Here is a 14668-nt window from a genome sequence, read left to right on the forward strand (position 1 = left end):
TGAAAGTTCCTTGAAAGTAACACTCATATTTCATATCTCTATGTCTGCAGCTCGTACAGAGAGCCTTGTGCAGTGAAGGTACTTAAAATATTGATGACAAGGGAAAAGTCACACTTCTCTGTCCTAAAGTCTATGATACTGTAACTTCTCCCACAGTTAATATATTCACACACAGCAGCTGCTCACTTGGAAAAGACTCATGTGGCGCAATCAGTGACCTACTTAGTGTCCTGCATAATATAATCATCCGATTATATCCAAGTAAAAACATAATAGTACTTACATTACTAAGACAGTAGAGCCTTACACAAGGTAGAATCATCCATTTAGAGTTAGTTGTAAATTTTATTTTCAATTTTCAGCTACATCCCTAAAAATTTTTCATAATTTACATCAGTGTACTTATTTTTCGAGACAAGAAATGCTTGTATGTTAAATTTTTACAACGCAAGTTTGACTTCTTTGTATGCTTAGATTTCAGAGCATTCAAAAGAATCATAGCATCTTTCACTTTGCGGGGTAAAGCCTGTATGGCACACCTGTCAGGTGTGTACTAAATCCTCAGAGGGTGAACTATAAATGGATTCGTTCCTGTGATGGCAGAACAATTCCACAAGGGGTCCTGTGAGTGTCTCTCAGCACGCACATGTCATCTTGTCCTGATGACAGCAGTGAGTTTGTGTCTCAAGTAGAAAAGCATAAGAAAGTTAAAAACAACAATAGATACTTTTTAAAAAGCAATGAAGACAGTAAAACTTAAACTCCCAAAAGAGTAACACTCACATCCTGAGTCTGGATGGTTAAAAATGACTTAATTCTGATAAATTTCACTTTGTGTTAGCAGTTTATCTTCTTTAGATGCAAACCTCTGACTCAATTTAAAGTCTTATTTAGACATTTACCTTGCATTAGACACCATTATGCATTGTATACCTAACATAAATGATACAAATAATCAGTCTTCCCTTCTTCTCCAAACACAATTATAAGAGATTGTACTAAAATTAACAAAATATTCACACTTTAACACTGTGCATGTATTTTATTTGCTAAAACTAATTACTTAAATTGTAAAACTATAATAGTATTATTAAATAGTATACTGAAATTCATAAGGAAAAGTCAGAAATTATTACTATACTGAAACTTTCAGGTGCTGTGTTTTTGATAGCAAAATGGGAGCAAAGATGTCTGAAACTTGAAGGTTTTATAGAATAGTCTATTTCTATATGAAGAGCTGTAATTAGCGTAAACATTAAAAGTAGCTTCTGTACCTGTGGGCCAGTGATGGCAAGCTTTTCAGAGCTTTCACTGATATGAACAGCCCACTGGCACACATCATAGGTTCACCCCCAGTGCTTTAGGCTTTCTGGCCTATTGCTAAATGAATTTCCTTGATAATGTCAGAATGCTTTGGTATTATTTCATGTCTCAGCTATTTCTCTAAGCATGTCTGTTATTACCTAGAATTATCAAGCCATTTGTTGTAAATTACAATGGAACCCAGCCATAAAAGCAGCAACAAAATGTTTCCCTTATATATGAAAAGACTTTTTGTGTGCATAGTATAATGATTAAATCTATGGGCTTTGCACTGAACTACACACACACACACACACACACACACACACACACACACACACACACACGTTATTTTGAAACAGGGTCTTACTAATCACCAAGTTGTCCCAACTAGGTTCAAACTTGTGATTCTCCTACCTCAGTTTCCCAGAGTATAGACATACATTTTTAATATTAAGAAAAGTAAAATTATGTTAAACATAACAACTCAAGTGTATTAAAATACTGCTAATGGGAAATAAAGCTCCATACATATTGAATGAATGAAATGAATAGAAAAGCCTATGGCTGATAATGAAGTTAGTCACCACTCAGATTCAGCCAGCTGAAAGCCTGAGGGAGACCTCAGGAAAGCTAAATCTTGATTTCTGAAGGCAAGGCAGGAATCTCAGCTTTAATGTTGACACTCAGTTCTAGTGCATTCAGCGGCCATACCAAAATACCAGAAAGTAGATAAAATAATGTAAATGTATTTGTAATAGTCCTAACTGAGAAATCCAAGGTTGAGCATCAGCAACTTGAATGTTTGGTGAGGGCTTTCGAGTTCATAAGTGGCCCCTCATCACTTTGTCCTCACTGACAGTAGAAGCTTCATGAGGTCTCGTCTAAAAAGGCATCAATCCTGTTCACAAGGGCCCCAGCCTCATGACTTAATCATTTCCCCATGGCTCCATCTGCAACATTCTCACCTTAGGGCTGAGGATTTCAACAGATGAATTTCAGTGGAACATAGCATCTAGACCATAGCTGACTCTTCACGTTTTGATTTTTATAAACAATTTTTCTCTATTTTCCAGAAATCATATAGATAACATGAAACCTGCTGTAGACCGATATAACCCACAGTCAGAACTCTGCGTGAGTTATTTTGCTGTGTGCATGTTAACTGAGATTTTAACTACAAACAACAAAGGAAACCAAATACAAGTTTCTTAGCCTCTCCAGTGCAAAAGACATTGGAAAATGTATGCTACAGTTGGCAGGGTGTCTCTATGAAGTTTTAAGAGTAGGTTTTCCATTGTTGCCATTGTATGGTGTACCAGAAACTCTCATGCTCCAGGGCAGCTGCTGGAACTCCAGCCCTCACATCCAGACAGCACCAAGGAGGATAGTATAGCAGTACACCAAATCTGTTTCAGTGAACTTTTTCAGCTCTCCAAATGACTGTCCCTCACCTGATATAGCAGAATTCAGTCAGATGGCCACAGCTGGTTGTAAGAACAGCTGAAAATACTGTTAATCAAAAGACCAAAAGTCTAAGTTCTACAAAATAGTCACTGAAAGAAAAACAGCTGTCTTTGAAAAATGCTTTTACAATCATTTATTTTAACCATGAGTCCACTAGATTTTCATTAAGGAAAGAAAAATATCAGTATAAGAAACTACAAAGAAGGAGTTAAAATTATGTCCTCTGTCAGTTCTTTCTTGCCCCAACTTCGAATATTAATAGAATGTATAACCTTCCACAAATTTACTGATAAGCAAGCATATCTTTAAAACCTGGTGTTTGTCTTCTGTTGTGCAATATAATGAATCTACAGAAAAGTGAACACAAAATTTAGGTAGAACATAAGGAACACAGTCATACCTTGGTACTCAGCTGCTTTGAAACCATCAGATTTGGTCCTCAACTCATTTTGACATGAAAATATTGTGCAGGTACACATAATGTCTCAACTCATGAACTTTATAAGCTAGAACTTGTCACTGTCAGCTGCCTGGTGATTGGCTACTCTTTCCAGTCAAAGCAATTTGTTTGGTTCTCATCACTTTTGATACTTGTACACCTCCTGGTACCAAGGAATGATGATCACAGGAATTATTATATATATACTCTCATGAATTACCCACTCTTCCCTCCATCCCCGAAATATCCCAACTCAGTCACGACCTTTTTCTTTCCCGGAATTGCATGATAATATTCCAGGAAAACCATTAAGGAATAATTATTTCTTTCCTCTAATAAAAAGTAATTTCATCATTATTTTTATCATTTTTTAATAACCTGTGTAAATTTGAACTATGGTTTCCACAATCTCATTTCCTCTTTGATTTCAGGTCAAATTTCAAATATCTGCATATCTGAATGATCATAACACAATTTTTTTTCAACTATCTTTGTTGGGTGTTGATATCAATGTTATACAAATGTGAGCTGTGGAGTATTTTCTACTGTATGCTTTGAGAGAGTTTATGTAAGAATTATATATTCCTGGAAATTTGGCAGAATGTTCTGGTAGATCCTCTTGGGCTCTGAAATATTCTTAAAGGAAATGTTTTGTTCTGCTTGTTTAGAATCACTGGCTCAACTTCTTTAATGTCACTAGAATACTCAAGTTGGATAAATTACAATTTTCTAGAAATTTATCTATCAATTACCAGAACACTATTATATTAAAATCTTTCTGAAGTTATGGACTTCTCTATTTCTCCTTACAGAACTGTAACACTATATATTGTTTATTTTTAGTCTCTGCTATTATGTATACATACAGTTGAATTTGTTTCTCAGTTTTGGGAGTTGAACACAGAGCCTGATGCATGCTAAGCATGTCCTCTCTCACTAAGCCCCGACCAGGTGCTTTAAATGCCGTTCTCATTTATTTTGCCCGCTATTAATACAAGCAAATCAAAACATTTGTTTGTTTGCTGTAGAAGGAATACTGTATTTTTCTATTATAATAGTTTCACAATTCTTTTTTTTTTTTTTTTTTTTTTTTTTTTTTTTTTTTTTTTTTTTTTAGTTTTTCATCTCAGAACTTGTGTGTATGCTCATGGGGGCGGAGGAGTATTGGAGATTGATTCCAGGACCTTCACAAGGAGCTATATCTGCAGACCTCCAGTGGTTGTTTTTTGTTCGGAGACGTGATCTCACTTTAAGTTACCCAGAATGCTTGAACTTGCAAACCATCTGCTTCACAGACTACCAAAGTGTTGGGGTTACAGACAGGCACCACTAAGCCTGGCTGCATTTCTTTGTGCTTTTTTGATATTAATTGGATTTGAGATTTGTGAACTGGTGTCCTTGGTAAATTGTGGAAAATTCTGAGCAGTTAAATAAGTAGATACTACTTTTGTTCATTGTTTTCCTCTCCTCTCTTTGGACTACTGTGTAAGAGCGTATGATAACTCCTTTCTTCTGCTTTGTCATCCTCTCTTCATATTTACATACTGCTATAAAATAATTTTTTCTGAGCTGTATTTCAAATCCTTAATTCTCTCTTCAATTGTTGTCACACTGATTATTGTTAAATCTACTCCTTCAGTTGTTCATTTTAGCTGTTGTATTTTTAATTTTAAGAAGTTTTATTCTGTTATTGTTCATATCTACTAGATCGACTTATTACAGTTTCTTAATCTCTAAAAGTATGTTCAAACTTACCTTTTGTTCCTTTAAACTTAGAAAAATATTTAGCCTATAATTATCTTCCAGTAATTCCCACCACTTGCTGCTGACATGTTCTATGTTCCCTCACGCTGTCTTGCACGCCTGTGTGCTCTTTATTTCACACTGTGTACTGGTCATGTCCTTATATTTATTGTCTAAAACTAAAGTATCTTCCTCCAGAGTGGCCTTTATTCTGGCAGATAGCTGAGATCACCAACAGCAGGACCTTAAATTGAAGGAAGTGTTTGTCTGGAGAGCCCTGCACCACTTGGGCAGGGAACTCCACCCTAAAGTCTACGTGGCAATCAACACACATTGGCAGTTTCTCAGGACCACACTACTACATGTCCTTTTGTTTGTTTATTTTTCTTCTCTGCTTAATAATAAACCCTCCTACTTTCGAAAGAGATGAAATTGTGATTGGCTTAAACTTGTAACAAGGAATAGTATTTCTGATATCTCAGCTAAGCAGGGATTTTCTGTTAGGTTAACTAATTTGGGCAAAACTTATTTTTTGACTTTTGTCTTGCTTGAAACTTAAGGTCCTTACAGAGAAAAAAGACAAAAAAAAATACTTGCTTCATTAGTAAAAGATCCCATCAAGAAAAGAGTACAAGAGAAAACATGGCAGGAAGCTCGTAACATGTGAACAATCAGGATGCTCCCTGCCTGACAAACAGGAAACCCGGAAGCAGGCTGCTGACATTACTGAGTCCCTTTACTAACAAAACGCAGAGCCGGGCTACATTCAGATTTCTTATCATGTGAGTCAGTGGATGCTTTCAGTTAAGGGATCATTATCTAATCCTCTAATACCTTTACTTGGAAAAGTCTTGACGGACGCATCACTTTTTTAAACTTCTGTCAATAGAATGAATGGAAAATGGTATGTTATTTTAATTTATTCTCTCCAGCTATTAGTGAAGTTTAATGACGTTTTAATCACCTTGGATTTTCTCTACTGTAAAATTTCTTTTTGTGCACTTTGGTCATTTTTTCATTTAGCACCCCTTTCTCTTTTTCACCCCCTCAAATCCCTCATCACTCACACACACACACACTTGCACACACACACATGCACACACGCACATGCACACACGCACATGCACACATGCACTCCTCTTTTAAATAGGTATTCTTTCCAAGTAATATATTCTACGAATATTTATATCCAATACTTTATTTTTCAGTCTTATTTATACTATCTTTTGTAATTCATTTTTATTTTAGTTTTCATGGAGTCAATTATATCTCTTTTCTTTTTATAGCAGCTGAGTTTCCTATCTTACTAAGAACAGCTTTCATACTATGAAGTCCTAAAAATCTTTTTTTCTAAATTTTCCTCTGACATTTAAAATGTTTTATATGTCACAATTAGATATTTATTCAAGCTGTAATTTATTTTTGTATATGTGTGACACTGTGATACAACTGTGTTTTCTTCCAGATGGATAGATAATTATGCCAGTATCATTTCCAAAATAAACCATCCCTGAATTTCCATTTTTGCCAAGTTTGTACTATACAGGTCCACAAAAGCCCTTTTTGGTAGAGTATAAATGAAAATCTTAAATGAAATATAAGTGAAAAATTGTTTTCTCTTCTATGATTAGGCTGGTAGAAGAACAAATGAATTACTTAGCAGTCAAAAATACACTGTAAATCCCTACAAGTGTCCAAGCACTGGCAATGCCATTTACCTGGAGGTGTCTGCCAGTCCTTGCTGGCCAAATGCTTAGTTCCCAAAGTCAGGAGGTAAAACATGGCTCCTGAAACTGTAAAAGGTCAAAATAGAGATCCTTACATAAATCAGGTAACTATAAATGAGTGATAGTACCTTGAAAACAAAACAAAGCAAAGCAAAAAATGTTCCCTGGAGACAGACAGGGTACATACTCCTCTGTGCCAAGCTTGACTTTGGGTAGAAAAGAAAAAAACATGTCTATCTGAGAATTCCTCACCAGGAGCATGTACCCCTATAGGCAGCCTTTCAGTCAGAATTCACTCTGTATGTTGGTCCAAAAGACCTAATCAAAACACTGGATGGATCTGGGTTGGCAGCATGCCCAATCACCTGGCAAAAACCAATGTAAATCTTCTCTGAAGGAACAAACGTTAAATAGATGCTTCAAATCTCCTCCACAGGAAGTTCCCCAAAATGAGAACTAACAATCAAAAACTCAAAATATACATGAAGCCAACAGGAACATGAGTCATCAGAAGCAAAAATCAGCAGAATCAAACACACAGAAACTACAGATATTGAACTTATTAAAGATTCAAAGATTAAAAAATATAGAGGAAGAGCTCAGGAGATATACAGAAAATAGAGAGAGAAGGTCCAATTTATACTGCTAGAAGTAAAAGAGAGGAATGGCTTACAGGACTCACAGACAGGAAACGCTGTAGGGACCCACAGCCGAACTTCTACCAAGTACGGAACTTTTTCACCTCCCTTCCTGGAATCTCCCTCTCAGAGCATACTAATTGTGTCAGTAACTCTTTTCTTTTGAAATGGAAACATTTTGTAAAATAAAGGTTGTATCATTGACTTCTAAAGATGGGTCTTTCCAGCAAAATAGCTTCTCTTTTCATTGTAGAGTAGGATGAGAATGGACAATCTTGTACTCACTGTGACCATTCAGAAACCTAATAAAATCTGAGAGAATGAGATCAAACAGCACTGGAGTCAGAGTGAAAATCACAGCACCCTGGAAGGGAGAAAATAATGCCAAAACTGAAGAAAGTTCTTATCTGGTCTAAAAATAAATAATAAGAAGAAATAGGATTAGTGTCATAAAATATTTGTTTTCTTTTTTATCTAATTTGAATAGTCTCTGCTTAATTTTAAAATAATCCAATACTACTCTTGACTTAAGGAAATGCTAACATATTTATTGTTTATAAAGGCATGAACTCCGAATCTCAAAATATTGCAGTTTAGGGAAATGTTTGTTGTTTCCTGGGTTCAGTATGAAAAAAAACTCTAAGTATTTGCAATAACCAGTTGAACTTCAAAGATCACTTCTCCAAGGTCCTCAAACATATATATTTTAATAAGGTTTTGAGCAAGAGGTCAGGTTTTGTAACATTATATTTCTAACAAATATAAAATAAGTTCTAACAAGTTAAATTATTAGCTCCTAAAAACTGAACCCAGTATAGTATCAAATAAGGTATTTTTAAAGGGCAAATAATTAAATTTAATGTAAGTTAAATTGTCCTCATAATGATTTTAATTCACTTGATTTCAATCTATTTTAATATTTAAAGTAAAGAGCTTGGGAGGTTTATTAAAGGCCACTTATAAGGAAAACGTAAAATTCAAACAGTAACTACAATTTTAAATAGTTTTTTGTACTAGTGAATTAAAATAATTCATGTCCTTGTTCTGTTTAAAAACACTACATTGTAGATATCAATTGGTGTTTCTTAAACTGTGAACAAAGCTATTAGGAAGACTTGGTCAGCATTTATATTTAATGAAATAGATCAAAGTATCTTACATGTGGTAAGGGTGAGTATGTCTTGTAAAATTCTTATTTTATGCATGTGAGAGAATTATGCAAAATATATTTCTTACTGTTTGTCACAATAGAAACTTTATGAAAGCCACTAGTTTCAGGAATTAGCACTAAACACTTGAAAGAATTTTCAGTAGGGCAAGAGTAAATGCCAGTTGCTGAGTTACTACGGTATCTCCAGCTGCATTCAAGATAGAAATTTTGTCGCAAAGAAACAAAGCAATTGCCTAATCATTACAAACAGGGATCTAAGAACAGGAGAGAGCCCGCTGAAACATGCAGCGATTGAGGTTCTGCACTTGATCAAGTCAGCTCTCCAGAATTGGCCCCTCCTGGTCCAAGATGATGAATCAAAGAGCCAGGGCAGCAAGGATCCATCCGACCCCAGCTGGAATCACCAAGGGAAGTCGCAGATTTTACCCAACCTCTCTGGTCACCTCATGACCCTTTTTTCTATTGTTTTGCCCCTACACATTACACCAACTACAGAAGAAATATGTTACCTGAAGAAATATGTTACCACCTACTTTTCAGAGTGCTTTCCTTTATGTGTGTGTGTTGTGAGTGCACTCATGTGTGTACGATTACATTTGAAGTTGACAGACCCCTTCTAGGAAGAGCAGGGGATATCACATGCACTCACAGATGACACAAACAACAGAGTGGTTGGCCAGGGCTGTGTGGGTGCTAAGCTTGGAAGTTCCCATCTCTTCTCCAAACAGCTGCTGTTCCAAATACAGCTAATAATCATGTAGTGCTACCTCACAGAGAAAGCAATCCCACACAGGATGACTGCACACATCACACAGTCTATTTTTCAACTTAAATGTTCATTTACCATATGATGACATTAAAAGAAAAAATTCTCAGCTTAAGAAGATTACGTTACATTCACTGAAACGTCATACAGCATTTCATGCAGGGATATTAATTAGTGGCTAGGAAACATATTTTACCTATTATAATGTTTGAAACTCAATTGTTATGTCTTAGATCAAGAATGTCTCCCAGGAGGGCTGCGTGTGTTCAAAGGTAGGGCTTTTGGAAGGAGCATGGATCATGGGGGCAGCATGTTCATCAGTGGATTCATCTGGTGCTGAGTTCCCAGATGACTGCTGTTAGGTGGGAGGCCTTATTGGAAGCCACTGGGAGTAGGACCAAAAGGGGATATTCATCTCTCATCCCTCTTTCTCTCTCTTGGTCCTTCCCTCTCTCCCTCCTTCCCTAGGCTTAAAGGGTTAAGCAGTTGTCCTCTGCAATGCCTTTGCCATGGTGTTTCTGCCTTACAGCCAGCCGACCATGTACAGAAACTGTGAGCCAGAGTGTCAAGTATTTCTGGCCCAGCATCAGACAACCTGACTAGTACACAAATTAATATAATCCATTGTACCAAGAACCTACAGAAACTTTATACGATAACCTCAGTAAATTTATGAAAATGCTCAAAAAAATTAATTCTCATTCAAGATTTTTAAAAATCTTACCAAGTTAGAAATAAAAGCAAATTTCTTCAGTTGATAACAGGCATGTACAATCTACACTTAACACCATAGGTAAAAAGGAGAGATAGGATACCTTCTTCTTAGGACCAGGAAAAACACAAGAATCTTAACTTTCACCACCCCTGCTGATCATATATTGGAGGTCTTAACCAGTGCAAAAAGACACAAAAAAGAAACAATGTTCATATGGATCAGAATAGACATAAAAAATTGTCCGGATCCACAATATAGGATAATTGCATATATAGAAAGCTCTAAAGAACATTTTTTAAAAACTAATATGTGATTTTCTCAATATTGCAGGATACAAACAAGAGCAATACATAAAATTAATTTTTATATAACAGCAAGTTAACATTTAGAAATTAGAATATTAAAAATACCATTCACAACTGTTTCCAAAAGCATGATAAATTCAATGAAATATGTACAGTATCAGTTCTCTAATAACTACAAAGCACCACAAAAATTAACTGAAAAAGAACTAAATAAATGGGAAAGCATATTAGGTTTAGGAATCAAAAGATCCAACATTGTTAACATGACTGTTCCTTCCAAATTAATCTATATAATCAATCTAATCAGCATGTTTTTATGTAAATACTCAAGCTGATTGTAAAATTTAAATGGAAATGCCAACGTCTAGTAACAGTCAAATCAGTTTTGAAAAAGAACAGCTGGAGGAGTCCAAAACCTGATTTCAATCCTCACCATAAAGAAAGCTATAATAAGGTAAGGGAAGCATAAGACAAACACAACAACTGGACAGAAACAGAAGATATAAATATACTCACAAATACACAGACACATTATTTTCAACCAAAGCGCCAAAGTAACTCAATGAGGGAAGAGCTGACATTTTAAGCTAATGAAGCTGAACCAACTTTATACACATATAATTAAATTAAATTTTAGGTAAACGTAGACCTAAATATAAAAACTAAAATGTTAATACTTCTAAAAACAAAAATTTGTAATGTTTGGGTAAAGACTGCTTAGAATATGAAACAGATAAACAACATTAATAACAATAGAAGACAAATTATATGTTATTACATGTTTAATCTACTAAAGTATGCACTAATCTACTGATTTACAAAAATACCTTCAAGGAAAAAATGGTAAAGCACAGAATGGAAGGAAATGGTCGTTACCTGAAAATGTGATAAAATACTTGTGTCAAAATATATAAAGAACTTTTATAATTCAACCAAAAAAATCCAATTTTAGTAGACATTTGAATAGGCACTTTATAAATGAAAATATGCAAATGACCAATATGGACATGAAAAATAATTTAACATCATGAGTTGTCATGAAAAGACAAACTGAAACCATAAGAAAATACCACTGGGCAATCATGTGAATGGCTGATGATACCAAATATTGGCAAAATTGTGGACTAACTGCTCACCTGTTTCTGTTAGGGATGTAAAATGCTATGAGCAGTTTGAAACTATTTATGATGTTAAGTGTATAAAGTTAAACACATACTTAAATGAGGCTATGATTCTACTCTTATTTTTCAAAAGAAATGAAAATACTGCAAAGAATTGTACACAAATGTTCATAAGCTTTGTTAATAACAATTCCCAACTGGAAACACTTGAATGCATGTCAACAGATGAACAGATTTTTTTTTAAAGTATAGAATATCCATACAATGGGATATTATTGAGCAATAAAATTCAGTACAGAGGTGGGAGTGTAGACTGGTGCAACCACTGTAGAAATCAGTGTGGAGAGTCCTCAAAAAACTAGGATTAGAGGTCTCATTCCACCCAACTATTCCCTTTCTGGATATTCTTCCAGAATAATTAAAGTTCCAGAGCAATATATGTGCACTCATGTTTACAGCAACACAATTTGTAATAGCTAAATATTGGAAACAACACAAATGATCATCAACCAAGGAAAGATGTGGTACTTTTACACCACAGAATACTACTCAACTATAAAGAAAGATAAACTCAAGGCTTTTTATAGGCAAACTAGAAACCACACTTATAAGCAAAATAAATCTGACTTACTTACTGGAAGAGTAAACAAGATCCAAATGGTACAACTGACATTGTGCAAGGGAAAGAAACTGCTCAAAAGGGAAGAACAACTGGGATGGGGGAAAGGAGAAATGAAGAAAGGGCGGGAGATATACATATATATATATTTGAAAATAATATGCAATATAATAACCATTGTTAATTTATTGTGTTTTGAATTCAATATCAGTTTTATTGCCCTTGTCTTTTATTCTCTTTAAATAAAAAATAATAGAGTATGTACTGAGATACCTAACATGAATGAATTTCAGAAACATTATGCCAAGTGAAGCAAGCTAATTCCCCAAAAATTATGTTCCGTAATTACTCCTTCCATATGTTTTTAATTTGTATAATTAACATGAATTAATTATACAAAATAGGGGATCCAGTGTGATATTTCAACACGCATACATCATGCATTGATCTAATCTAGTATCATCTTTACCATCCTGATTTATCTTGAAAATTCTTATCCTTCCATGTCTGCACCGGTACTTGTATCATCCCTTAGGAAACATATCATAAGGAATTATCTTATATATTACAAACTGAAAAGTTATACTTGGTCCTTTTCATCCCCTAAAGCCACTTGCATTCTTGTTTTTTATATCAAACTTATTCTCTGCCCCGTAGTCCATAAACTTCCTTGATTTGACAGCGATCTAAGGTTTATTATGGACATTTTTCTTTGTGAACATTTTCTTCCTGGGTTCCTCTGTGGATAAGAAATAGCCTAAAGTGAAGGATATCTGTATTTCACACATGACCAAATATAAAATATTAACAGAATGTGGAGAAAAATCTCTTCATTAGCTGTGACAATGGTATCCTTAAAGTATCTTCTCAATAATGAATAGTTCATAAGACCATGGGTCTGCCAGGCAACATGTTCTGAGACTATAAAGAAAGGTCTGAAGGGACAGGATTTTCATATGCAGTGGAGAAAATTACAGGTACTTAGGGTAACTAGAATATAGGCCCTTCCCAGTCCAATTCTGAATTTTGCTTAAATACACTGAATATTATGTTCTATTTCTTAACTGAAGTATGCACTAATCTTTTTTCCTTAAATATCAAATTTAATGAGGTATAATTTCAATATGACAAAATAAACGTCTTAAATGTATAGTTTGATAAATTTTGATACACACATATGACCATGTAACCACCACTGCATTTCCATTACCTCAACACATTTTCAATCCATCCCCACGTCCACCAGGGCTAGATTTTGTTGATCTACTTTGTATCATTGTAGATTAGATTTGTGCTAATTTTCTCCCCCTCCTCCATCTGTATACATCTCAATTTTTTCCCTTTAAAAGAATCCATAAAAATTTACCTTTTACTTTAAATTCATCAATCATTTCAAATAATACAATTCATGTGGACAACTTTCTTCTTATTGTTATGCTATTGTCAATGTTTTGACAGTGATATGCAGTATGTTTTTAAAAAATCAACCTCTACAGACTCTTGAGAATTTTACGAGTCAAAAACAAAAGAACTGTAAAACAGATTTTCTTATTTAAAGGAACATAAGACAGTTTGATTTCTCTAGTGTTTAGAGTTTCCCAAGAGTAAAATTAAATTTGGAATGAACAAAGATAAAGCCCTTACCTGTTGGCAGGTGCAATGTTATGTTGTTGCAAAAATCTGTGAAGCAGCATTCAGTTTTGGTAACATTGTTAGAACTATGGCAGAAGACTTGAGCCTGTAATTCTGGGACAGATACACAGGATTTGATCACCTGTTCCTTTCCATTGGTTAGCATCACTGAGGCCCAACAAGCTCCTTCTGTTTGGCAGGTAAAATTTGAAGAGTCACACAAAAGACATACACACTTCAATCCTGGAAGAGTGAGACAAAAAGCTTTAAAATGCAAAATATGAAGTGGAAAATTATTTTGTAGTACTTAAGAATAGAAAATCAACTTTAATGAAAATTGAGGAAGGACTTCAATAAAAAATACTGTACTTGATAAACATAGACTATGTTTTTACATAGTCTTCTTTTATTAAATAAGCAACTTAATTATCATTTACCATCACTAGTATTTTTGGTTAGTTGCTACTGTGTTCCTTCAGCTGTGTTCTGAATTCTTCTTAAACTAAGTATATTCCCAATAGCTACTATGAAATGCAAGGAAACAGTATCACAGCAACCAAGAGGCACTGTCCAGCATCATTTGTAGAACATTTAAGTTTCTTATAGCACCTGTGTAACCAAACAATCTAGTATGTCCCGATGACTTATCTTTTTCTCTTTAAATTTGTAAATGGATTTTCTAAACACAATGCTAACCACTGAAATTTACAGCTCTAAAAATAATTGTGACACTTCACATTGTGTACACACACACACACACACACATACACAAACTCATAATTAAAACTTTGCAGCAAAATATTTCTTAATGTAAAGTATTTGTCACTATAGAGTCTAGGGCTTGTAACCTATTCAAATTTTATTTAAATGATTTCTAAATATTAAATAAGCTTTTTGCATTATTATTTTAATGAACTTTTTGAAAACTCATAACTATCCCTCCATAACTAACTGAATGTCCAAAGTTTTATCATCTAGTCATTGTTAATGAAATTAGATTTTAAAGTCATTGAAATGAAAACT

The 14668-nt window shown here is 34.5% G+C and overlaps 1 protein-coding gene across 3 annotated transcripts in view; it reads right to left on the bottom strand.

Moving 5' to 3' along the window:
* Positions 1–14668, bottom strand: part of Acvr1c (activin A receptor type 1C) — an 87227-nt gene that overhangs the window by 34696 nt on the left and 37863 nt on the right. For 2 of the 3 annotated variants that reach the window (XM_063259121.1, XM_063259120.1), the window contains exon 2: positions 13658–13888. The exons of the other annotated variant lie outside the window; for it this stretch is intronic. In XM_063259121.1, the coding sequence (XP_063115191.1) occupies positions 13658–13888 (231 nt within the window). The remainder of the gene's footprint in view (positions 1–13657; positions 13889–14668) is intronic. 3 annotated transcript variants of the gene reach the window in all.

Source organism: Cavia porcellus, unplaced genomic scaffold, assembly GCF_034190915.1.
Source record: "Cavia porcellus strain 051 isolate PalLab524CR breed Dunkin Hartley unplaced genomic scaffold, mCavPor4.1 scaffold_12, whole genome shotgun sequence".
NCBI lineage: Eukaryota > Metazoa > Chordata > Mammalia > Rodentia > Caviidae > Cavia > Cavia porcellus.